Raw genomic sequence first — 26,973 nt, 5'->3', positions numbered from 1 at the left:
ACCAGTCTGTTCATCAGTTAACCACAGTTTTTATTTCAGTTCTAACTACTCACTGGTTGCTGCCTCCATAGAAAGCTGCATTTCAAATAACTTAATAGCCACACTAAATAGACCTAACCAGTGTATTACATAGCCTACACATGGAACAGCAAACCAGCATTTGGGGATTATGTCTGCTTCTCATCTTCCATGCCTTTTTCTTCCATCAGTTGCTTTTGGCTGCCTCCTAGTCATTGTCCCTAGAATTCACAAAACTCACGTTAAAATGGCATATGCATGTCCCTCCCTTTTTTCTTTTTTTTTTTTTTTTTTTTTTTTTTGGTAGCGGGTTGTTTTGTTTCTTGCCTCAAAAAAGAATAGACAATAGCCTTCTAAAAAATAAATCTGTTGTGCAAGATTCAAGAAGTGTGAATTGCTCATCAACGCTCTCAAGTACATTGTGTGATTCTTGGGGCTGTCCTTGTGCACGGCTAAGAATTAGACTCGAAATGGGTCCCTTCCAACTCAGAATACTCAGTGATTCTGTGAATTGTAGCACTTGGTAACGTACACACGTCACACATCAGTCAAGGGCTGCTCACTCGCAGCCCTCGGCCGCACCTTTGTGGCGGTACAGACGCCTCTGGGGCGCGCTTTCCCCGAACGTGGCGCTGCTGTAGCGCAACCAAGCGGCGCCGCCCGCCCGCTGCAAAAGGCGCTGCAGTAAAGCGCCGCGGCACCGCCATCTCCTTGCCGGTGCGCGGAGCACCGGCCGCCAATGCCGCGGAGTACCGAGCCGCCGGGTGCCGCGCCGCCGCCGGGTGCCGAGCCGCTGCCCGCGCCGCGCCGCGCTCCGCACGCAGCCCCTTCCCATCGCCGGCTGTGCACACATGCACACCCCGCGCCACAGGTAACCAGGCAACAGCCGGGGGCACCCTGCGCTTTTGCCGCCCTTCGGGGAACGAGAGGCTACGAGGCGACGGCTTTTAGCCGCGGCGGCGCGGGGGGAGGCGGGGCGCACGGCGGGCGGGACACGGAGCCCCGGGCGCGGGGCAGGGACACAGCCCGGCGGGGGCGGGCGGCCGCCAGCCGCCATCTTGCTCGCGGATGGGTACCCGAAACCAAGATGGCGCTCGGGCGTTGAGCGCGGGGCTGGCGCTTCCTCGCCCAGAGCGGAAGTGACGCCTCGGCGGCGGCGGCGGCAGCAACAGCCCCCCGTCCCCGCCCCCCGGTGGATTTTGCTTTTCCCCGCGGGCTTCACGTTTCTTCCGCCGGCGAGACAGAAAATGGCCGCCCGGTTGCCATAAGGGAGCGGGGCCGTCGGGATTCCCGCCCGCTAGGTGAGAGAAGGGCGGAGGTAAAGGGGCTGCCTGGAGGCTTGGCGGGGCGGTGGCCCCTGGCTGAGGGGAAGATGGCGGGGGGAGCCTGAGGGGGCGCAGCCCGGCCCGGCCCCGCCCCGCCCCCCAGCGCGCGCGGCTCGCGCGCCGCGCCGTCCCGCCTTCCCGCGCCGCGTGACCTCGGCGCTCCGCAGCCATTATCCCGATTATCCCGATTATCCCGCGCCAGCCGACGGGACGGGACGGGAACGGGCGGTCGCCGTCACCGCCCTGACGCGGGCCACCGCTTCCCGCGGGAGCCGGACCGAGCCGGTGCAGTTCCTCCCTGCGCCCCGGGAAGCGAAGGTAGAAGGGGAGGCGGCGGTGGGAGGCGGCAGCGGAGCTGCCTTGTAGCTCCTGGAAGCCTGGCGGGATGGGGGTGTGGGGGTACGTGGGGAATGGGCGGCTGGCCGGCCCCGTTGGGCTTACGCCCCGGGTACGCGGCCTTTGGCTTTGGGCCTCCCCGGAGGAGGCAGGAAGGCCTCAGGGGATGTGGCTGTATAACGCTGGTTACGGGAATGTTAAATTTCCTCGTTATCATTGTGGGTGTGATACTGACGAGGGAAACGGTGCCGGAGAGAAAGGATGGTTCCCGGTATTGGATCGGCCTTTTACGGTCGTTGGAGGAACTTCCCTTCGGGCATGGCTGTGGTTCAGGCGCTTGTGCCTGAGGTGCCCCACGCCTCCCTGCGCCTTGCCTGCCCTGATTGCAGATGCCCGCAGAAGCCCGTAAGGGACCGCAGTGGGTTTTATGCCCCTCGGTGAAAGGGGCTATTGTGTTGCCAGTCTTGATTATGCTGTACTCTGCAACCATTGCAGGATCATTCCCGTTATTTCCCCTTTGCTTTGTAAACCTCCTGCAATTCTATGAAAATCAAGTTCTTGTTTTGTGTGTCGTGTTGGTCCTTTACGAAGTCAGTAAAACCCATCAATTGTTTATCTCGGAGATGAAAGTTTTGTCCTCAGAGGATCAGTTAAATTTTACTACAGAAAGACGTGAGGGCATGCAAAACAAAGGTGCTCTTGACTCTGCGAGTAGTCACTACTTAAGCAATGCAAATGTATAAACATATCACTTAGAATAGTTGTTCTTGGTGTGGGAGGGATTAGTTAAACAGCGTGGAGTTGCAGGAAAATGCTGTCTAGCTGCTTTTCTCCTCCCTCTTCCTCGTCCTTCTCTCTGATAATCATGTTGTTTTGGACAAAAGTGGGGAAAATGAGGCCGAGGTAATGGCTTTGGCACTGAGGTGTGCTCCAGGCATCTATTTTGTGTCAGGGAAAGTAAGAATTGCATCCTCCCACTTGTCGCTTTTGATATTGAGTGACAGGCTGTGCTGAATGGCCAGACGAGGTTCAGTGTATTACTTATATCGGTGCATGGAGCTGGAGTGCCTCTCCTGAGTGAGGCAACTGTGTGGAGCAACTTCTTAGGTGAGGGCTGTGGCTGGCAAAATCCTGGGGGCAGGAGGCAAAATCCTGGGAGAACATACCATGAAGAAGAGCCTGTTCACATTGAGAATGCAGAAATCTTAAAAGTGGTCATAGGAACCTAGAAAAAAATCAGCAGGGAGCTGTTTGGAGCTAGAGTGCAGATATTCGGGTGGATTATATTCAGTCTGGTTGTCAAGGAGAGGTAGTGTTGTAGGGGTTTGTAGAATGCCAGAGAACATTTGCAGTTTGTTTACAGGTAGTGAAGGTAGGTGAAGAAAGCTACTGAAGGAAGTACTCTGTCTGTGTGAGTTTCTCCCAAAGATATTCTAAAGAAGCGCCTTGCTTGCTTGTTCATTGTGCTGGCACTGGCCTCGTACAGCTTTGTGGTAAATGGGAACTGGGAGGTGATGAGCCTGAAAAGGCAGCTTTTGTCCAGAGTAGTTTTCTATGGAGCACTGCTGCAGCCCACCAAGCCCCTCTGAGGGTGTCAGTCTTTGAACAAATGAGGGTGGGAAGATTGCCTTTTCTGCAGCAGCAATTCGTGTAGTTCATAGCAGAGACTGGGGAGACCATGGTGTAAGGGCGTATGAAAGCACAGTGTGTAAAACACACACACAAAAATGACAAAGGCTTTCCAAAACAGTATGTGTCCAAAAGCATGCTAATTCCTTTTTGTGTATGGATGCATTTCTCAGTCACTTTGGTTTCTTTGTTTTTTTTTAGTTAGAGAAGCACGGTTTTGTTTGCCATTAGTATTACATAAAAGACAGCTAACAATCATATGAGGGTTTTGCAGAGGTGATTTTACTTTTACTAGGATGCTGGTTTTTGACTTAATTTGCAAATACTTTGTGTTATTTTCTGTATAGAAATTAATGCGTTGGAGGGGGGGGGGGAAAGCCTTTGTATGTTTTACTGTTTCTATTATATTTCCAGCATATGAAATGGGTGAAGTAGTGCTTCCCACCTCTTGTTTGTATATAACAAGATAGTTCAGGCAGATTTGCCATGAAATTTTAGTATTTGAAGGAATCCAAGTCACTGACGATCTAAGTAGGATGGGTTTAAGTGACTATAGAATGCGTTCTATTCTTATGTGTGATGTGCCACTGCTAGAGTTGTGGACATAAAAAAAAAAGGAGGGGAGAGGTAGAGAGTGGATAAGAAAGCACAGCAGATGTGCAAGCACTGAATAGATGACTTACAGTGCTGTCTCATTAAGACTGGCTTTCTTTATTTCTGTGGTTGTATTATGAGAAACTTACAAATTCTGTGAAATTTTATGAAGGCTGTCCTATCCCCTTTTGTGTTGTCATGGTTGTATAATCGTCCTGTCTTCTGAAGCTTGAATCTCTGAATGAAAACACATTTTGGCAACAGCTTGTAAATTACTTAAACAAGATTTTTATTTAAATCTACCTGACAGCTCTCAAGTAATGTTTAAGCAAGAGAAATACTGACTACTAATTAGCTATAAAGGAAGGGTAGCGAAATTAAGGGACCTAAGAGGAAGCAGTGTTTTGCTAGTGTGAGTGGGCATAACTGTCCTAAAATGTCTTAAACTTACATGTGATGTATAACTTGTTAAACGGATTAAGAGATGTGTTGTATCTACAGTCTGTGTACTCTGACAAAACCCTAATCAGTGGTGTAGTGAAGACTCCTAAAAATACTATATAAAAGGAATTGGTTACCATTTTCCTCGTCTTTTAAATTTTTTATTAAACATAGCAAATGCTGACAGTGATACTTATATCCTTCTTATTGTATTGCTTGTGAGGGATAAGCCTGATTGTGTTGTATATCTTGTTTTTGCTTGATGGTTGCACTTGCTGGCCAGGATTGTTTGAAGACACCCCAAGATGCTGTTGTTTTTTTCATTAAAAAACTTATCTGGATGTGATTCAATAATTGACAGATGGTGGACTACCAGTTTTTGGAAAACGTAGTTGGTTTCTGTGTTAAGTCTTGGTTGTTTGAGTGTGTTTGGTTTTGGTTATTTTGACTTTATGTGTGTGTTTATTTTGGTGAGGTTTTTTTGTTTGTTTGTAGAGTTTTTTTTGGTGTTTTTGTTTTTATTTTTAAAGCTGCTTGCAAGTATTGTTAAAACTCTTAAATGCCACCAAGTTTGCTGCTTCTTGAGGCTATGCCAAGCTGTTTTCAGGGAAACTTTAAGTTTGTGGTGCTGCCAAAAGAAGCAGTCCTGCCCAGCTGCTATTTCAATTTCTCTTTGTTGGCCCAAGTGTCTGTGGGCTGTGTAATGAACCATATTAAAAAAAAAAAAATTGTATTGAAAGTGATCCAGTGTGTGGGTGCAGAAATACTTAGACTGGCATAGGAGACATCATCAGGAATGTGAGGAAACACAGGATAGGAGAGACAGAACTGTTTCTTTAAACTAGCATGGGTAAACTCTAAACCTTATTCTGTGGAGCTGCAGCAGCTTCCTTTGTCAAATCCAGATTTTTTTTTTTAACCTGGTGGTGAAATGGTTGAGAGCCAGGCATCTCCTTTTGATTATTTAGGGTGGAAAGTGAGGGAAAAAGAAGTGTGTGGACTAGAGCCCAGGTGTTTCAGGCACAGGCCATGTTCCTAGCAGTTCTGATCCTCTCTTAAAAATGCTGGGTGATAGTGACACCTTTTCACATTGTTAATGCACACCTTTGGCTGAGTGTGGGTCTCTTCTGAGAGAGCAACAGATGATGTTTAGGACCTGTGTTTCATTGCCCTTTCCTTTGCCCTTATTTGATGTGGTGTAGCCACCCACCCCAGCCTGGCCATGAGCAGGAAAGAGGCTGTGGGTGATTTCATTTGCTGCTGTGAACCAGGATGTTGTAGCTGTGGTGCTCTGGGGATGGGTACTTTTTCTGTGAAGGTGTGCAGCGTGTAGGAGCTGGCTGTCATAGGGAGCTCTTTTCCTACATACTTCTGGTACTACCACAGTTCTTTTCTAAATGAGCTTTAATAAAGGTTAATAAAATTTTAGATTCTTGCATGTTGTGAGAATATTTACACAGACCAAAACCACCTCAGCTATGTAGTCTTTTCGCTTCTGTTCCTAAGTATTGTTTGGATAAGTGGGTCTTGTGTGTCAAGATTTTACCTATTACAACTAAATGGAAATAAAAGCTGCAAATATTTACATGTTTTTTAAGAAGTTAAGGGTTTTTATTAAGGTTCTTTTTTTTTTTTTTAAAGCATTATATCCATATTCTTCTACTTACATGGGAAAAGGGTGGCAGATATGTTTTAGCTGCCAGGGTTGGATATGGTATAGCTAATGTGTTATTTAAAAACAGAGAAGTGTGCCTATTTTCACTTTGGCTGGTTGCTAGAAAAGAGTTCTAAGACTGCAGAACTGACTACCAGAGTTTGAGTTATAGTAATTTAAGATTCTGTCTTCTACTCAGAGGTTTTAAAAGTGAAGCAGCTATCTTGTTCCATAATCCCCAGGATCTAAAGACTTGTCTAAATTAGGATTTGGGATTTCAGCTAACACCAGTTTAAATCAGAAATACAGATTATATAAGTATTCATTTAAAATCTCAGCCTGAACTTGAAGTTTCTATTGCTGTTTTTGTACTGGACTTCTGAATGCCTTCGTTACCCTTTACTGGCTAATATCATCTCGCCTTTTGTCTAGACAAAATCTGAAATGGTCCGATACACTACTGTGCTCCTTCGGAGACTCATGCTTGCTGATGATGAGAAGTAAAAACTTAATCTTAATAAACCATATATTTTGTAGAAATTGGAAATATCTTGGTCACTACTAGTGAATGGTAAGTGGACTTTTGAAAGCAGTGTTTATGAACACAAATGCTACATTTCTTCTTTTAGATGAAGAAAACACCTATGAACAAGTGTGGAAGTGTTCTTTAGGAACAGTCAATGTCTTGTACCTTTGGATTTAATGAATTGAATTGTTTAGCTGCAGAATTTCTGAAGATCCAGCCTGTCTGTAGAGAACTAGGATAAAATCCCTGTTTTGTTGCTTGAGTGGAATTGAAAAGTGTGCTTAATGTTGAGTTAGACTACAAATGTACATAATCTTAAGGCTTGGAGGTAATTAAAGCTGAGGCCAGTGAATAATTCATACATTTGAGACTGATTTTGTTATTACAGTTATGCTTCTTTTCTGCATAACTGTGAAAGCTAGTTCTTTAAGATGTTCACTCTTTAGGTAAAATTATATATATATATGCATTTTAAACAAGAAGTTATACTAGAGTAGTGCTTCTGTAAATATTACAGGAGAAACCTGAAGATAAAGCTTTCACCGTTGGCCTGAGTTCTCATCCCCTTTTTTTTTTTTCCAATAAGATAACTCTAGTGAAGTGCAGAGTTGTGTGCTAGAACTCAGACTGGTCTAACAGTTTGCCACTGTCCTTTTTGCCTCCCTTTTTTTGGCTGCATGCTGTTATTTGCTCCCTAATCCAGCTCAATTTGGCCCTTCATTAAGCCACTTGGATAACCTAGTTAAATGAAAGTGGTTTCTAGGTATCAAGAGCTGGTCACTGGAAGACCGGAAGGCTGTCAGGGCTGCTGTGAAGGTGAGGATAATGTGTTACACAGCCCTATTACTAGGGCTGAGGAAGGAGTGGTCATGTATGGAAAGGGATTTGCCACATGGCAGTGTCTGCCTCTTGAGCTGCTCTGGTCTTAGTGTGCAGCATCACTAAGTCCAAGAGTAAAGTTGCTATTTCTTACGTATTGTCTTCTCATGAGATTAATGTTTGAACCCATTTAAGCAAAAAGGTGCTTCCTCTTAGCAAATGTTCATGTCTTTGACAGTCTCACTTTTTGTTCTGTAGGAATCAGTATTGCTGAAAGCACAAATACAGAGTTTTGAAATAATTTCTTCATTGACACCAACTAACAGGCTGAGGTGAGTTTAGCTTAAGTCCTTTTTAAATGTTCTGATTGAACTCAGCTATCGAAAATTAAATCTTCCTTTTGCTCTCCTATATTTTATGCTTGCAGTCAAAAGCTACCGTATATAAAACAGTCTTGTACAGATCAGCTGTTCTTGTCATACATAGAATGCAAATAATTTAAAGCTGAGATTGAATTTTATTATAAACATTGTGTATCTGATGTTTGGTTTGATAATTACTTGTAACAGAAAAAAAAAACCCACCAGGTTTTGTTTTCTGTCACTCTTGGAAAATTGGCGTGTCTTAAACAGTTTAAAAGGTCTAAATTTATGTTGCCTGTGGGTATTGATCCTAAGAGATTACAAGCCATTTTCTGTAAGTTTAATTGAACTCAATGAATTAGAAAATATCTTCAGAGTATAGGTTCTGCAAATTTGCTTTTTAGTGGAAGGAGCCAATAAAAAAGAGCATTCAACACACTCTTCTTTGCCAAGGTAAATAGTTTTTTCTGAGTTACATGGAAGTCTGGTTTAAGTTCGGTTTTTGCTGGGCTAGTTTCAGATGAAGTTACACCTCTTATACCATGCAAACTCTCATGGGGACAGTCATGTGGGGCAGAAGGAACCAGTTGATAGGAGAAAAGTTCATCTGCTTTTCTCTTTTGGGTTCTCTTAGATGTGTCTAAAATCTCTGTAATTTTGGTAACTTTAGCTTAAACTCTAATGTTGTTTTTGTCTTTACATAATTGAAATGCCACCCAGGTAATGAGAAAGATTATATGAGAGAGAAAGTGCTTGTTGTGTTGAGGTAGTATTTTTGGTACAGTAATGTTAGGCTTTAAAGCCTGTTTGCAATACAAGTGGTAAATGTTTGATTGTTTCTATTTTGATTATTATTAAATGATAATTGAGCATTCAAAGGCCTGAAAATATCTAGTTACTTGTTCATACCTTTTATTCAGGTTATCTAATGTGATGCTTCTTTTTGTTTTTTGAAGCTGGGCAATTTCAAAAGAAAATGGTAATGGGTCAAAGTATCTATTAATTAAATTGGGGATTTTTAGCCACTGATCCAAAAAGAAAAGGAAAAGGTGTGTATTCTTTTATGGTTAGCACTAATTCTAAATATCTATTAGGACTTTACATAAGATGAAATGATAGTTTAATATTAATTACTTTCTTTTAGTTGTTATTGATTTATAATCAGTTGTAGTTTTCATTGATTAATTTCTGCTGAAGTATGTTGAATCTTACAAGCTCTATTGTTTAACTAATTGTTAAAATCTTTAAGTTGGCTGTGCATTTTGCATATAGGTTAGAAAGCTATGTTAATCTAAAAAGATGCAGGATGGGCATCTTGAGCAGTGGAAATTCGGATCAGTGATGAGCTTTAGTACATATGGTTAAGAGAATTAATGCCTGTGGGTCAAGTTAACAACTGCTGGACCAAATATTTCAGGGCTTTTTCTTTCCTTATGTGAATGGTGCATTGTAGAGGACTGTGAACTCCTCCTGGAGAAGGAACAGTGCATTGGAAATGCGTGAGAACTAAACAATAGCTAAACCACACAATAGCTAGAATTTTGTTACAATATATTAAGATGTCCGGAGTTATATTATTCTTGCCTTAATGTGCAGAAATGTTTCATTTTCTGCTTCTTCCTTTTTCCTAGAGTCTCTGTGTGCAGTTGATTCTAAAAAAACCTTTTACTGTTACACTTCATGTTTTCGGAGAAATTGTGCACTGCAGCAGTGTTAAATTCTTTTAAAGTGTGGTTAAATTTTTAATTTACTATTAAATGTACTTACATTGTCTCCAAAGCTCTTTTGTTTAGCAAATGCTATACTACTTTCTAACAGTGTCATTTTAGTAAATGCAAATTTTGTTCATTTATATCCTTTACATGGATGCTAAATGGTTGCTTCTATTTTTTTCCCTCCTCTCATTGCTTTTCCTTTTGGGAAGGAGTAGATCTACTGGCAGAAATGGGTCGATCTAATTCTAGATCACATTCGTCAAGATCAAAGTCCAGATCTCAGTCCAGCTCTAGGTCAAGATCCAGATCACATTCAAGAAAAAAGAGATACAGGTAAGTCTTACTGTATGAAAAGATGATTTGGTATATTGGTTCTTGTCCGTAAAATGTTTTTCACTTGCATGACGCTATGGCAGAAGTGAGCCTAGAATCCTGTTCATTTTAGGTAGTAGTTAACTATGCTTTGAGTATAATTTCTGTTTAATTTTTTCTCCCTCTTTTCCTGTATCTCAAGATAACTCCAGAATGGTAATGGTTCTTTGTGATTTCTGGCCCATTTGATTCTTCCCTTTCACTTTACTTGATGTTTTCTTTGTCTCATCTCTTTTCCTGTAATTTGTATTTCTCATTAAACTTTTCATATCTGAAGTAACTTAAGGCTTCAGTAGATAAGGTTTGCTGTATGTTGTCTTCTCAGTTGACTCCAGTGTTTTCTTCATCTTACTTACTACCATCTCCCATAAGAAGTGAGTCAAATGAATGTTGGCTGCCTCAGCTGCTGCCATGCACAGGCTGGCATAATATGCTGTGGGGTCATGTCACTCATTCCCTGTTCCAGGCTGTGAACTGTGGTGGCTGAGAAACTGAATGCTGTATTCCAGAGTGGTGGTGATGTCTAATGAAAGTCTGGGGAGGCCAGTGAGGCTGGTAGTGTCTTAATCATGTGATGCCAAGTTTCACAGTCCTTAGCAGTATAGGCATATTTATTATAATTAATTTATCTCAGAAATAATAAATAAATAGAGATTGTAGAAGTTACTTAAAGACTGGGAGTCTGCATCCTTTACCTTCTGACTGCATTTTGAGAAATCTAGCATTTTGCATCAGGGCACTTCTTTCTTTTTTTTTTTTTTTTCCCCCTCAAATTTTCTGGTTGTAAAATTTAATGTTACTTTTTAATTTTAGTTCCAGGTCTCGGTCAAGGACATATTCCCGATCTCGGAGCAGAGATCGTGTTTATTCTAGAGATTATCGCAGAGATTACAGAAATAATAGAGGAATGAGGCGTCCCTATGGTTACAGAGGAAGAGGTAGAGGGTATTATCAAGGAGGAGGTGGTAGATACCATCGTGGAGGTTATAGGCCTGTCTGGAACCGAAGACACTCCAGAAGCCCTAGGCGTGGCCGCTCCCGTTCCAGAAGTCCAAAACGAAGGTCGGTGTCTTCCCAGAGGTCCCGGAGCAGGTCTCGTCGATCTTACAGATCTTCCAGGTCCCCAAGGTCCTCTTCATCTCGTTCTTCATCCCCATACAGCAAATCACCTGTCTCTTCCAAAAGACGCGCATCTCTGGAAAAGCAGGCAAAGAAGACTGAAGGGGCTCCTTTGCAAGACAGTCCGTTGAAAAATAAATCACAAGATGAACAGAAAGATACGTTTGAACACGACCCATCAGAGTCTCTCGACGATTTCAACAAATCATCAGCAGCTTCTGGCGACATTTGGCCTGGCCTTTCAGCCTATGATAACAGTCCAAGGTCACCCCATAGTCCTTCCATTGCCACCCCACCTAGTCAGAGTTCATCTTGCTCTGATGCCCCTCTGCTTAGCACAGCCCACTCAGTAAAGGACACACCTCAGCATTCCCATTCCATTCAGCATAGTCCTGAGAGATCTGGCTCTGGTTCTCTTGGAAATGGTTCTAGCCGCTATAGTCCTTCTCAGAATAGCCCACTGCATCATATCCCTTCAAGGAGAAGCCCTGCAAAGACAGTCCCATCACAGAGTGCCCCCCGTGAGGAGGCTCGAGTGCGGTCGTTTTATCCTGAGGGTGGTGAACAGGAAACTGCAAAAGGTGGAAAGTTTATGAAAAGGTAAGAACCAGGTTATAAACCTACTGTTGCCTCTTAAAAATACTGTGAAAGTTTCATCAAGATTATCACCATAACCTTGGAAAATGCATTATGGAATGCTAATGATAATAATCTGGTTGGAATTGAGCTTGAAAGATACATGTGTATTTTCCTGCTAGGATGCTTCAAAGCCTTGAATGTTGGGAGGTAGAGATAGGGACATGTATCCTTGAGGAGGATATCCTTGGTTTGTGCTTTTCCTCTATGGTTTATTATCTTGTACTTAATTTTTACTATTAAGAAAAATCTTAATTGGAATAGTGCATCACACTTGCTGGCTTGATAGTGTTGATACCTCTGTTCAGGTATTTCAGAATTTTAATGTTTCATGTTGTCTGAAATGCAAGTATTCTGAAAGTCTAAAAATATCGATGTTGTGCAATAATTTCTTTATGTTGACATAAACAGCATCAGTTGGCTAATGGTGTGGTGCAGTATAAAAACTTTATAACCTTGAATTGCATCACTTATCAAAGAGGGTAGGTGTTGGTATTCTAGGAATATATTGCTGTTAATGTGAAGGTAGTTCAGTGTATATATTCCAATGAATGTAAAATTGTTCAATTTGTTTTTAAAAAGTTTGACATAGTAGTTATTTTTAAAAGTTGTTAAAGTCTTATTGGCATTAGACTGTCCCTTTTGAATGTGACCCATATTTCAGTGGATTTCTTACAAAAAGAGAAGTTGTGACTGTTATGTAGGCTTGATTGTAGGCTTTAAAATTAATTTCTCTAGTCAGTGCTTTATCACGTAAAAAAATTACAGCTTAGGAAATAAAAAATACAACTTCTCTTGCATTAGATGTGTTGGAGTTGGTGAACATATCTGTATACTATGCTCACACAGGTTCTAATAAGGCAGCGGCTGAAATCATTAATTGGTGTGTTTCTGTGTTTAGGAGAACTGCCTTCTAATGGCTCCCTGCTTGAACACAATATAGTGAATGCACTAAACCTGAGCTAGATTGTGGAATTATCTTAGTAATGTGCAGGATCTTGAAAATAATTTACTTTTTTATGCTACTGCTTCTACTCTTTCAGTAAAAGAAGTGCAAAAATGAATTGTGGCCTGAGTTTTCAAACCGTGTGAATTTGATGGAAAAAATTTCTAGTGTAATGAGAGAGAATGTGAAACTGGGTACTGATTGAGAAAACAAGCAAGTAAATTCCTTGGCATTCTACAGAAAGGCATTATATTCTTCAGATGCCTCCATTAGTGCATAAATTACAGTGTATACAGTGTTAAAGGTGTGCCAAACATTGCATGCTAAAGTTAATTGCTCGAAGGAATGTATTTTCATCTTCTTCTTGGTGTGGAATTGACACAAAAGGGGAATGCAAGTGAACTGGAATTAATGCAATCCAGAGTTACCAGTCTCTTCTTTGCTATCCACAGGTACACAGATGAAGAGTCTAGAGTATACCTGCTTGATAGGGGTAATACCAGGGAGAAGGAGGCCCAGAAGGAGAGAGGATCAGAAAAAGGGAGGACAGAGGGAGAAAGGGAATGGGAGGAACAGGAAACTTTAGATTTTTTCGTTGATAAAGAGACTGGGAAGGAAAAGTTTAATGACTCTGAAGGGGAGGAGACAGAGGATTACAGACAGTTCAGAAAATCTGTCCTAGCAGATCAGGGTAAAAATTTTCCTACTGCATCTCACCGGAATGCTGAGGAGGAAGGAACCAAATACAAATCTAAAATATCAATCAAGGGCAATAGAGAGAGCGATGGATTTAGAGATGAGAAAAGTTTTAAGCTTAAAGAGACTGGCTATGTAGTGGAAAGGCCTAGTGCAACAAAAGATAAGCACAAGGACGAAGACAAGAGTTCTGAGAGACTAATGATGAAGAAAGAAACTCAGTCACCTGAGCAGGTAAAGTCTGAAAAGCTCAAAGAACTCTTTGATTACAGTCCTCCTCTACACAAGAATCTGGATGCGAGAGAAAAATCCACCTTCAGAGAGGAGAGCCCACTTAGGATCAAAATGATAGCCAGTGACTCCCATCGTCCTGAAGTTAAACTCAAAATGGCACCAGTACCCCTTGATGATTCCAATAGGTAAATTATTCCACTTTACAATGTGGTTCTCCACCTGCTAGCAGTGTTGTTCGTATTTATTTAAACTAGTGGTTTCTTTTGTGTGTCTCTTTGTTGTTGATGCATTTTAGACCTGCTTCCTTGACTAAAGACAGGCTGCTTGCTAGCACACTTGTCCATTCCGTCAAGAAGGAGCAAGAGTTCCGATCCATCTTTGACCACATTAAGTTGCCACAGGCCAGCAAAACCACATCAGAGTCATTTATTCAGCACATTGTGTCTTTGGTTCACCATGTCAAAGGTATGTGTTTAGTTTATTGTACTGGATATGTGTCTGACAAGTTCATTTAAGCCTGCTTGCTCTTTCTCGTACAGGAAGATTTCAGACCTCTTCTAATGTTGTGATTTAGCCAGACTTTCTTGAGGTATACATGAAAATAATTAGAAAAATAATAGCCACAGAAACTAGGACAAAAAACCCACAAGCAGTGTAGAGTATAATAGCAGGTATTCTGTGTTTCTGGATAAGTTTTTGATGCTAGGTAGCATAGAAAGTTTGAATTTCTACAGTGTAGTTTAAACATATTCTGGTCAGTTTTTCTAATATTATTTTAATGAGTTTACCATACAATTTTATGTTAAATGTTGTGGTGTGGGTTGATAGATGTTTTTGGACTGTAAATAACAATGGCATTCCTTTTGGAGCAACTTAGAGGTAATTTCCAGATTCTTAGAAAGATTTTTCTTTTCCTCAAGTAAGATTTAAGAAAAACTGTATTCTAAATGGTAGTAAAGTTCATGGTTTTAGTGTGCTTTATTCCTATATGACAGTATTTTCAGGAATTTCACTTACGCAGACTTAGCAGTGGTTAAATAAGCCTCCATTAAATGAGTTATATACTATTTTTCTTCTGATATAACAGTTGTGGCTCTTTTCTATAAACACCAAGAAGAACCCTCAACAAACCAAGCACAACAAAAGTCCTCCCCCAAAATGACTGAAATCCAAACCTGGGCCATGTAATACTTTGATATGGAAACATATCAAAGTAGGTATCTTTTCACTTAGGTCATATCCTCTGAAGTTTTTTAATGGGAAAATAGATAATTCCTAAAATCTCCTGGGGCTGTTTGGACTGTATTTAAATGCTTTTTTTTCTCTAGCATTTGCTCTATTTCACTAGACTGTTGTCTTGCTGTTGTGTTAAATTTAACTGAGATACTACAAAGATGGTGGAAGTAATTTTGTCGTATCATCACAGTAAAGGGAGAAGTGGAAATGCTTAATTAGGTACCCGTTTCAATGAACCTGTCTGTAAGCATTGTTTTTAAGATGCATTAGCTTCTAAAATTGCTGAGCTTTTTGTGCTAGATATGTGTGCTGAGTTCAGTTTAAAATCTCAATTTTGTTGACATAATTCAGATAAGTTATTTCCTTCATATTGAATTACTTGCAAAGTAATAGTCAACGATAACGGACTGTGATAATGTATTAGCTAAAAAAATATTGGGATGTTTAGTGTATAATGATTTGTTGCGAATGTATCTATTTATTCATATGTAAAGAAATATAAGACTCAATCCAGTGAGAGCTTCTGTAAATTTTTGCTCGTGTGGTACACATGTAGCTGTAGGTGAAATAATACTTGCAGAACTCTCATATGTTGATCACAGAATAGACTTTTTCTGTAAATTTTTGTACATTGAATATCTCATAAATTTGACAGCCTGTCTGGTCAGTTACTAGAATATGTACTGTTACACTTGTTTTTGAAAGCAGAACATCTCTAAGTTTCAGATTTACTGTGGTCTGTGATCAGAATTTTTGTAACTTTCTTGACAAGCTGAAGTTATGTTCGTTATTGGTGTGATGCGACCAGTCTGAACAGCTCTTTATTAATGTAGAGCTGAAAATGCCCAGTGATGTTTTCTTTTTCATTGTAACTAGGTCCTGGAATGTGTTTTGAAATGGCAAAATCCATGTTACAAAAGTAAAATAGCTGTTGAAAGATACAGATGCCAAACAGGCAAAGTTGAACCTTCTGTCTTCCTGGCAAAAATGGCATAAAAACAGAATTACTAGCTCAAATTCCTGTGTTTGATGGAATTATGATTGAGGCACTACCCTTGTAGTGGCCGTTTCAAGTTTTAATGGTTGGTTATGAGACAAATGCTGGATGCCGGGCGGTAAGTTGATACAGATGTATGTTGACCTGTTAAGCAGATAGCTTGCTTCATATGTAACATTTCATAGCTCATGACTTTTATGTATTTCTATATTACATTTAAACACATTTGTTGAGCTGGTTTAAAAACTGAGTTTTGCTGTGGCTAATTTAACTGTCTCTGAAGGAAGGAGAAAATTTGTCAGAGAAGTTGTCAAGTTTGCCAAGATGCCAGATGCTTAAATGAATTTATTTATGCATAGGTGTGTTAATTGTATCGTTTATCATCACCTAGTCAAGAAATTGTATTCCTTTAAGAAAAGAGTTGTTAGGTCATTCATGTAGTTATTGAAGCATACATTACTTAAATGTTTTCACTAATTCTTACTGTAAGTTAGAGATGAGATGAATGGTAAAGTGTATTTATTGCAAATATTCAGGACTCAAAAGTAATTTCACGTTCTCTTGTCACTGAAAATGAGCAAGTCTAGTCAGTAAATGATGCTTGAATTAAATGTGATATAGTCATGGCATAGTAGACTTGCAGTGATGCTGTGCGCTGTTATTTTGTTTGGGTTACAGTGTGTGTAAAAATAGGGAAAACGCCACATTTGCTTGTACTGATAAATTTATTGAAAGTACTGTGGGTTTTGCCTGATACTTGCCTTTCTGTCAGGAGTAAAATAAGTGTCAGTTGAATAAAACTAATGAAACAGTGTTTTTTCTATTGTAACCAACAGAGCAATACTTCAAGTCGGCTGGAATGACCCTAAATGAGAGGTTCACTGCGTATCAAAAAGCAACTGAAGAGCACTGCACCCGACAAAAGAGCCCAGAAATACATAGGTATATGTTAACTGTATATGCAGATACTTAGTGTTTCAAATAATGTCTTCTAATATTTATTTTGAGAACCCAAAATACTGTTGCTAACCTGGATGAGGTAATTTATATAATACAAAATATAAAAAAAACACCTTCTATAAAAGAGAACTCATCTGAGTCAGGTCTGGCTTCATCAGTGGTTTTGTGACAGATGTCTTCTCTACCTCTGTATCTCATTTTGGGATATATTTACTTTTCTCACATGCAGTGCTCAAATATTGAGGGGCATATGTCCTGAAGATGAAAAGAAGCCCTGTACATGCATCTTTCTTCTTCAGTGTGAAATGTTCCATCTCATACTACTTTAGTTTTTGTGTGTGTTAATTTACAGCAATTTTTTGAAAAATCTGAGAATCTAAAAGGTAAGAAGGTAGGCATGCAGATGTAGTGTCTGATCATGTGCTCTAGTTTTATGATGCAGTGTACTATATTTGTGTTGCATGTGAGGATATAGTATCTAACTTCACAATTTTCTTGTTAAGAATTTTTGACTTTACAGCAAACTATCATAGTACTGATGGTTTCTTGGAGGGGGTGGGCTTTCAACTGCCTACATATATTGGTCCTTTTGAAATAAATCATTAAACATTTTTTCTGTCTTCCAAGCTATATTTAATACGAAACATCAGTCTGCGTGTTTTCTGTATTTATGTTTTTAGCATTCTTCACACAGAACAGAGCTATGGTTTTTCATTTTTAGTCTGCTTCTGTATTCTGATGGTGAGGTTTAATAATGCAAAAAGTTTATTCTACTGCAAAAATGACTGGTTTGTCAGTTTTCTATTGAAATGAAATGTCTGAGGCTGTTAACAGTCATGTACATGTATGGCAAGACACTGCTTTTATTTTACATTTAGGAGGATTGACATCTCTCCAAGTACCCTGAGGAAGCATACCCGTTTAACAGGTGAAGAGAGAGTCTTTAAGGAAGAAAGTCAAAAAGTAGGTTCTAAGTAAATATCTTACCTGTGCTTCTAACTTAAAATCTCAACTTAATCTCTGGTTTTCTGTATAAAAATACAAAATTATATTTTTTGTACTTAGAGTACTTGCATTTAGAATTTTTTTTCCGTTGAGTTAAACATGTTACCAAGAAGCTGGTTTATGTAGTGTGATTTTGCTGTATTAATAACCTGGTACATAAGGTGAAGTCTTTTGCCATGCCTCCTTTCTTCTTGGATGTTTTTTGACCAGTAAGCTGCCCAAGGACAAAAATAGGTTTGGGGCAGAGGGAAGTACCGACATCGTCAGTGAGCATTGTGGTTGAGCTATAAAGATTGTTGTGCTCTGTTTAAAAACAATTCACCAGAAGAAATGAATACTTATTTATCTCTTCAAACCATGTATCATTGTGGTCTGTATCATCAAAAACTGGACACCAATTGGCTTGATGGCAATGCTTGTTTAAAACTGAAATTCTTAGCTGTTCTTTTTTTAGATGTAGCCATTGCATGTAATAGGCAAAGTCAATTTGTGTGCTGAAGTTTGTTGAAAAATAGGTAAATTCTATCTTTTTACATTTTAATTGATGCACAGTTTGCCATTTCACTGAGATTCTCTTGATGTTTTTTTCAATATTTTGTTGCAAAATATATATTTGTTTCCAGGGAGATAAAAAATTAAGGTGTGATTCTGCTGATCTTCGGCATGACATTGACCGACGTAGAAAAGAACGAAGTAAAGAGCGAGGAGACTCAAAGGGTTCCAGGGAATCCAGTGGGTCAAGAAAGCAAGAGAAAACTCCAAAAGATTACAAGGATTACAAATCTTACAAAGATGACAGGTAAATATTTGAAGTCCCTGTAGAGGATTATAGCTTCAAATTAGCCTTTTGTAATTGTAAGCTTAATTGCTTTCAATTTTCAATGTATAATGGATCATTTAATTTTAAACAATTAAAATTATTTGTTTTACAGCAAATATGTATTATCTGTCTTTTACACGGCTTATGGTGGATGAGGACAAAAACTTTGGAATAGCAAGCTAACACTGAAAAAAAAAATGACAAATTAATCTGTCCTATTATCCAGGCTACATCAGGAGGTTGGACTTCAATGCAGTACATTTCTATAAACAGTTTGTGTAAGAACTTTGGTTCGTTATGCTTGATTCCGCACTTTTTCAACTCATAACACCCAGAGTATGAGAATTTTACTGATACTTAGGTTTTAACATGGGTGAGAAGGGGAATTCTAAATTTTTGTCTAAAGCCAGTGGGCTCTTTTAAGAAAAAAACGTTAGCATATTTCAGTGGATACTGTGTAGAAGTGGTAAGAGTTACTCCAGGTATGACCTTTCTTTGAATAAAATGCTAAAATCTTGTAAATTGGGTCAAGTTAATACGACTATGGGGTTACTAAAAGTTTTTCTGTAGGATTTTTTTCCCTGCTTTGTACTGTATAAAGTGAATTTTTACTTACACTTCCTGTTTCCCCATTTACTTTGACTTTGGTATCCACATTTTCTTCCACTGGCTAATTTCTCTACAGCCATCTATGTAGGGAAGCCCATACCATACCTCTCAACAGTGTGCAAACTGAATTGTGTCCAGTTACTGTAAAACTGTACCTTGAGGGGTTTTTCCCTTTAACTTGTGTTTTTCTGCCTCAGAAGAAAGGCAGATCTTAAAAGTAACAGCATCTCTTCATGGCATCAAAATCTAGAAAAGTTCCATCTTACAGTTTGCAGACTGCTGCTTTCCAACTCACCAGCAATAATATGCATTTAGTGCACTTAAATGTGTCAGAGGAGGCTGGAAAGTGGAAATATACTTTGCCTTAATATCTCAAATATGTAATGTGCGACTTTATAACCAGAAGGGGGTTAGTTTTTCATAAAATATAGAGAACTGGTTTAGTATAGCATGTTAACAGACTATCTAGTACGTTTAAAATAGCACATAGTATATTTTTTTATTTTTCAGTAAACAAAAAAGAGACCAAGACCGTGCTCGGTCCTCCCCATCTTCCTCCCCATCTTCTTCCTCATCCAGTTCTCGAGAAGAAAAGGATTGCAAGAAAGAAAGAGATGAAGAGTACAAAACACACCATGAACAGAAAGAATACTCTGGTTTTGCAGGAGTCAACAGGCCAAGAGGCACCTTTGTAAGTTTTTTTTCCTATTCTTCCCCCAGATTGTGAACACTTGACCAATGGCAATAGTGTAAAAAAGTAAATGAGGGAGTGTTGTAGTGGTTCATGTTAGGCTAGACTTGAGGTCTTTATGTGATATACCAAACCTGAAATACTGAGTCTCTTTTTTTTCCTCAGCACTCTCCAGTAGCTGAGTAGTTGAATGATCTGTAAATATATATTAGCATGACATTAGAGATCCTAGCATAAGGGTCTGGGGAACAAGATTTCTTGATTATTTCTTGCTCTTCTGTAATAGTGCTATTTCCTAGCAGGATCTGAAAATTCACTCTTCTGTAAATTTTAAGTCTTGGGTCCTGATACCTCTTAGCTCCCTGCAGGTTCTGTTTTTTCCTCTCATGTTGGGTTTGGTTTTACACTCTTTTGTGTGTAATGCCTGCAACTTTTTAAATAGAGAATGGCACATTATTAAAAATAAATATCAACCTTGAAACACCTGTTTTAAGGAAGTGGAATACTTGTTATTTTTGTGTTTCTTTGGCTTGGACTAGTCACTGAGCATGAAAGTTCATTGATCTAGCTCTGGAATGTATTTAAGCATTGTGATTTGGAAAGTGGCATATTGACCACTATAATTTTCAGAAAAACCTTAAACTTTCAGATGCCATGTTAATATAATTATTGATGTATAATTGGGAAATGTAGATGCATTTAGAAAAAATAGGAATCAATAAAGAAGCCCTTGAAAATGATAGAGAGCACTTAAAAACACCATACAGCCCAAACAAAAAAAAAAAAGCCCAAAACAACCCACAAATAGACACCACACCCCCCCCCCCCAAACAATGCAGCAAAATAGACCTCCAGACCACAGCTAAACACAAAAATGTTCAAGTTCCATGTTAGATGGGAAAAACTGTTGTACATAATAAGTAGGAGTAATTTCATACTTCAACAATAATTCCTTAATGTACCCTGTAATTAGGACCAAATAATGCTAAAGTGTGGTGTTTACTATAAACCTTTAGTCATACAAAAAATAAGTTTTGAACTACACATAAGGGTGTCTGAAATGCATGTGCCAACACTTGAAGCTTGAATCCTCCATCTAAAAAACTGTAGCTACCTAGAGGGAGAATTCAAGGTTCTAAATTTCTAACACTAGAAGCACATAATTTCTTCCTTTCTTATTATTTTTTATATAGTTATGCTGTGGAACTATGTGGCATAAGTATATAAATCCCTGGATGGTGTAGGCATCAAATATGACTATCAGCACAGTTTCTAGTTATGTAAAATCATGGAACAAACAAAAGAGAAGTTAAACAAAAGAGAGCTTAAAACTTCATCTCCTATCAAGGAGGTTTATTGGGAGAAAACTTGTTATTTTTTGAAGACTTCCTGCTTTATAAAACCAGATTGTATGTATTGTGAGAGAGGTGCTACTTTACATGCCATTGAGGTAGATGGGAACTGGAAAGTTAATAGATTTCTACTCATTTAATTGCTAGTGACTGCCAATTTGGGTATGCAGTGATAATAGGTTAATGTTCCCTAACAAGATACATGGTCACACACAGGCTTTTGGAGCTAAGCATCTGAGCAGGTGGATCTAAATAGGCCAACTGCTGATCTCCTCTTTAGGGATACATCTTAGATGGTATCAAAAAACACAGACCAGGTAGTGTAGGAATGTGTTTGTAAATATAGGCTAATAGTGGCTGCATTCCAGTGAATACTCCTTTGCTTTTGGAATAAATAAATTAATCTTTCTCCTAACAGGAAGCTTTGGAGAATGTAACATCATCCCTATCCAGCAACTAACTTCGGCTGGTACACAATTCTCTTGGATTCTGGGCTTCCGATACATAAGCATCCTGAATAGTTTTCAAATATGGACACAAAAATAAGGATAATTAGAATTTTTCAATGGCAATGTCATTAGTATCTATATCTGAAAGAATTCTGTGTAGCAGCTCTGTTTAAAGTGAGTTCTATATAGAAAGCCCATAAAGATAACAGGAAATGCCCTGATTTTGTAAAGCTGTTGGAAATAAAGAAAACATGTCTTATTTCCTCCCTTGTACAGTTAGTCTATTGCTTTCCAAGTGATTCTCCAAACAATTTTTTTCTCCAGAGTATTGGATAGGTCTTACGAGCCTTCTACAGATTGTTTTACAGTCCATTTCCTTTCAGAGTAATTTTAAATAAGTCCAGCATAAATTCAGCATTAGACGTTTCAGAGCTTTGTGGAACTAAGTATGCGTAATAGTTCATTAATTATATTGTTTATGAAGCATGCTTACTTTTAACAAATCAGCTTGCAGTCCTGTTTTTGTATTATTATTCTGAAGATGCAGTTCTATGTTTTTAAGTAGGTTATTTTGGAAATCATGTTCTATAGTAACTGCAGCTTTTAGCAGTGTTATCTTCCCAAACATGCTGACATAACTGTATACATTACTACTTAGTGTATTCTGAGTTAAGGGTGGTTTTTGGTGTGAGACTTTCTAGCTATCCTGGTTCAGGGCAAAAATTCAATTGGTCCCTCCCCCAGCTTGTTGGGCGAAAAAAATACCTCATTGGAGAAAAGTGGAAAAAACTTTATTAAATAATAAAACCTGAACAGTATTAAACAATGAAACTACTTGCTGCTCCACAAGAGATGACTGGGTCAGAAAAGTCCCCTCCCTGGGTTGCAGCTCACTCTATCTCTTATCAGTCCCTCTGGCTCTGGAAGTGCTGCGGCCCAGTGGGCCACAGGTGTGAGCTGCTGGTGCTTTGCTGTTCAGTCCAGAGCAGATTTAAACAGGCCCAAAGAAAAGGAGAAAAAAACACAGTCCAGGGAACTTCTTTGCCTCAGCTAGCTACAGCTAACTAAAAGCAAAGGAGAGCTCTGTCCTGCTGTCTGTCCATCTGCAGACAGCACAGTCCATGAGCAGGAATGTGGAGGAGTGAGTGCAGTTTCTGAAAATGAGCTCCTCGCTTCTTCTCTCCCTGCTTCGCTCTTGGAACAAGTTTTAAAGGTGCAAAACTTTTTATCCAGCATAAACAGAACAGACAATTGGGGATACAAGGATCATATAGCTAACCCAGGACACTAGCCATTTTCAAACCCCAGTAATTCATTATAAAGCATATTTAAAACACTCCTTTTCACTTTAAGCATTGCTGCTGTGCACAGTACATACTATTGACTTTTTTATGACTAAAGAATTTACTCACTTGAAATGTAATTTGGCCTGAGGTACATTCTTGAATCTCAGCTAAAAGTGATTGAGTAACACATGGGGGATATACTGTGAAAACTGCACTGTTAATATGTATTCCAGAATCACTTTTCATAAATTATTCAACTGACTCTATTAATACCTTTCTTTTCCCCCTGATAGTTTTGTCCCTGTTTCAGTCTAGCTTTCCTCCTGGTCTTTTGTCTGTGAACAGCTTCAGAAGCTTCTTGTGACCTTTTGTTCCAACACACTGGTTTACTAGCAGTCAAGTATCTTTTCAGTGGCTGTGGGTGATCTTATGCCAAGAACTCCAATGTGTTTCAATTAAGTTTAATACAATCATTATTTCAAAATAAATGCTTGAATATATCAAGGTAGTATGTAAATTTGAAAATGGTTTTTCCACTTGCAAATAATGTAATTAAGCACAGAAAGTATTTTCAGTAATAGAGAACTTGAACTCTACTTTGTGGTGTTACATAAATGGATTAAATGACATCTTGGTTAATCAGTTTCGAATTAGGGGCAGAGGAAGAGCCAGAGGAGTCTTTGCTGGAACAAATACTGGTCCCAGCAACTCAAATACTACTTTTCAGAAGAGACCGAAGGAAGAGGAATGGGATCCTGAATATACCCCAAAAAGCAAGAAATACTTCTTGGTGGGTGTGGAGAACTCGATGTCTTATGCATGCTTTTTTTTTTTTTTTTTTTTTTTCAAACTTTCTACAAGCGTAGAAGTAGCATGCATGTATGGACAAGGTTGAGAGTAACTTTGAGAGTATCAGGGTGGCTGTAGTGGTTGGTTCTGCTTATCTTTCATCTTTCTGCAGCAGGCTGCCAGTAACAGGCCTGACGCAGAATTTATCTCCAAAATTTTCATCAGGGAGTGGGCAAGAAGGTGGGTTCAGAAAAAATTTATTAAAACCCAACTTCAAACCAGAAGAGCTTGTGCTATGTTTTCCTGGATTTACGTCTGTATAACATTTGAGATTTGTCTTAGATTGGTTTGGAAGTCTAGAGAAGTGAAAGATCAGGAAAAGCTTACAGTATTTTTGGATTTTCTTAGGCAGACTATGTTATGAGCAGTTCTTTGCTCTGAGTACTGTGATAGTCATAAGAAAATCACCATGGTTTTGATGCCTTTTCCCATCTGGATTATGAAAGGAGGACACTTGATATAACCACACTAAGTAGTGCAGTATACCTGAAGTGTGGCCTCTGCTCCAGTTATTTCTGTAACAATGCAAACTTTGAAGGATATTGTTTCATCAATGAAAAATTATAAGTAATGAAGATACAACCTTCTCCTGTAGCATTATAGCTTGTTACAGATATGTTAACAGGTAACTAAGAAATAATGCAGTCACAATTCAGGTATTTCAGGAGTTCTGGCTTCCTAGACATGTCTAAACTTCTCTGATCTGTAAACAGAGATGTGATAATCTATTCATGATATTAGAACAATCAATTTTAGCTGTTAAACTTGAATTTCTAAAAATATTTTAAATTAAATAAGCTGCCCTTCAACTGCTTCTGAGTAATTAAAGTGCATTATATGGGTGTGATACATGTTTAATAGTTCAGACTTCTTTCCAAATCACAAGTTAAAAAAACTGTATGTTGAAGCAAGTGTACCTTGCCATTCTAAATAGAAACTTTTTTTATATTAAATAATGGTTTGTAGATTTCATGCAGTGTATGAAATGATTGTGAGATCATACCAAACTATATAAGGTTGTATTTGGTAGCTAGACAGCAAACTTTAGGCTTATTAAGTAGAGAAACTCAACTATTGTTTGGTAACATTAGACTTTTAAACAGTTTGAACTTAAGTTGCCCTATGTTGTGCTGGTGGGGCATATTTTCTGAAAACTGCCTTTGGCTACCTCTTATGAAGTATAAAGAACTCCCTTTGTGCTAAAGTAACCTAGCCCTTTCCTAGAGCTTCTTTTAAAGTAACAATTTTTTCCCCTCAAAACTAGTAATTCTTGATTCTGAGTGTAAGTTACAGACAAGTGATTTCTTACTAACATTTGAGTAGACTCACAGTGAATAAGGGCTCTTCAAACAATTGTGTTGTGGTTTTAATGCTTTTAGTTACAGCATTATGCCTTTTTAGAATAATTACAATCTGAAGAGAACTTTTTAACAGTTACTTTGTTTTATACATTTGCTATAGTGTACTAACATTATAGGGTACATTTAAGAGGTGTCTAACCTTACTCTTTTTCTGGTGTTGTTGTAGCATGATGACAGAGACGATGGTGTGGATTATTGGGCCAAAAGAGGAAGAGGCCGTGGTACTTTCCAGCGTGGCAGAGGGCGTTTTAATTTCAAAAAGTCAGGTAGCAGTCCGAAGTGGACACATGACAAATATCAAGGGGATGGGATTGTGGAAGATGAGGAAGAAACAATTGAGAATAATGAAGAAAAGGACAGACGCAAAGAGGAAAAGGTAAATCATTCAGTGAATTGCAGATCAGACAGTTCGTCTTGCACTTTGCCAAGTAATTGGCTGTATGTAGGAATCACTTTAAAGGTTTTGGAGTTTGATTATTAACAGTTTACAACAAGACTCTTCTTTCTCTCCACAGGAATAACCCGGAAGAAAGTTGTAGCTGAAAGAGCAGCTCTTGCACCACCCACACAACATTTTTAATATGTTTTTTTGTTGTCAAATGAATGTAAGCATTTTACTTAAATTTTACTGTTGGAAAGTAGTTTAGCAAGATTGTTTTCGTTATAAGCCTTTAGAAAAAATCATGATATAGTAAACTATGTTAATGATCGTACAGGTAGAAAGTAAAATATTTGTAACAACTTTTAAGAAATTTTACTGTTTGTTATATGCAGTGTAATTCTGCTTTGTCCAAATATATGGTCAAGTACAACTCTAAAAGTTTTGATTCTCCCCTATGTCTGTGTTTTATTCTGAAGTAAACTTACAGCTCTGCACACCTGAGATCTTGGAGCAGCATTTTTTATAAACTGATCCCTACTTCTCTGTTGCCTTTTTATAAGTATTGTATTCAAGGGTAGTTATCCAGTCACATTATAAGTACAAACAGTTGTGCAAAATACTGATTGTATGTTAGTTCATGAGAATCACATTTACATAGGGATAAGCCTGGATTCTTATATCACCCTGCAAGGGTGCAGCGAGAATTCTACTTAAGCAGTGAAATCATCACTCTTCATTGGTAGCTGAAGAAATACATATGCATATACAAACTACAGTGAGTTTCAAGTGCATTTTTTGATAGTCATCAGCAGAACACTTAAGTTAATTTGGTGGCAGTATCAATCTAGTTTCTTTTTACAATGTGTTAGAGTTGCCTCTTTAATTTCTCTATGTCTGTGCCTCTCTGGGTATGTAATCTGGCAAGAGTGAGCCAATCACATGTACAGCATTTAAGTTAAAATGAGAGAACAGGGCAGGAGCAGGTGGGAGGAGAGAAACAAAACAGCACAGAATCCCTGAAAAATTAAATTGGTAAAGAGAATTCATGTATACCAGAAGAGTGAGAAATTAATCTTACTTTCTTCAACACTGATTTCTAATAATTGTGCTGCAAGAATTTTTGTAGCCGAAGTGCAGCTATTAAGGGGTTTTTTATTGTTCTTTTTTTGTTGTTTGGTTGGTGGTTTGTTTCGTTTGAACAAAAATAACAAACCTTGAAGTTTAGTTTTAGTGGTAGGTACACACTTAACCTCTAGAATGTTAAGAATGACAGTAATATACTTGAATTACCAGAACAAGGACATTCTAATACAAGAAGATTACTTTGTTTCTCTTTCTCAAAATGCTGTAGATAAACTAAATCTTAATGTTATATGGAGTTAAAAGTGTAGCTGTTCTTATTTCACCCTGTCGCATGGCATAATATCTTTAAAAGTAGGAAAAAAAAAAAGAAAAAAGCTTTGAATAGTGGTGTTTGTATTAAATACCTATATAATGTATGCTCTCTTATTTGCTTTACTCTTAGGGAGTAGTTAACTCCTCCATATAAATTAA

At 38.8% G+C, this 26,973-nt stretch overlaps 1 protein-coding gene across 19 annotated transcripts; it reads left to right on the top strand.

Moving 5' to 3' along the window:
- Positions 1-778: 778 nt before the first annotated feature.
- Positions 779-25,920, top strand: BCLAF1 (BCL2 associated transcription factor 1). 19 transcript variants are annotated; one of them, XM_021553135.3, is made up of 15 exons: positions 1,475-1,661; positions 6,430-6,568; positions 7,601-7,674; positions 9,629-9,752; positions 10,605-10,853; positions 10,953-11,510; positions 12,945-13,607; positions 13,718-13,887; positions 16,492-16,597; positions 17,494-17,578; positions 18,244-18,419; positions 19,560-19,740; positions 23,471-23,617; positions 25,204-25,413; positions 25,553-25,920. In XM_021553135.3, exons 4-15 carry the CDS (start codon positions 9,649-9,651, stop codon positions 25,556-25,558), a joined length of 2,655 nt encoding a protein of 884 aa, XP_021408810.1. In that variant the 5' UTR covers positions 1,475-1,661; positions 6,430-6,568; positions 7,601-7,674; positions 9,629-9,648; the 3' UTR covers positions 25,559-25,920. The 19 variants fall into 19 exon arrangements, with proteins under 19 accessions (XP_021408808.1, XP_021408804.1, XP_077638262.1 ...); XM_021553131.3 differs by adding an exon at positions 8,661-8,753 and having other exon boundaries at positions 9,635-9,752; positions 10,605-11,510; XM_021553127.3 differs by adding an exon at positions 8,661-8,753 and having other exon boundaries at positions 10,605-11,510.
- Positions 25,921-26,973: the final 1,053 nt, after the last annotated feature.

Source organism: Lonchura striata, chromosome 3, assembly GCF_046129695.1.
Source record: "Lonchura striata isolate bLonStr1 chromosome 3, bLonStr1.mat, whole genome shotgun sequence".
Taxonomy (NCBI): domain Eukaryota; kingdom Metazoa; phylum Chordata; class Aves; order Passeriformes; family Estrildidae; genus Lonchura; species Lonchura striata.
This window is presented reverse-complemented; position numbering and strand designations above follow the sequence as displayed.

Bases quoted from the DNA above. Each gene is read 5' to 3' on its own strand.
- BCLAF1 (XM_021553133.3), top strand. From the start codon at position 9,649: ATGGGTCGATCTAATTCTAGATCACATTCGTCAAGATCAAAGTCCAGA. The intron at 13,888-16,491 runs GTATGTGTTTAG...TGTAACCAACAG, and splicing joins TTTGGTTCACCATGTCAAAG to AGCAATACTTCAAGTCGGCT. The intron at 19,741-23,470 runs GTAAGTTTTTTT...TTGGTTAATCAG, and splicing joins ACAGGCCAAGAGGCACCTTT to TTTCGAATTAGGGGCAGAGG.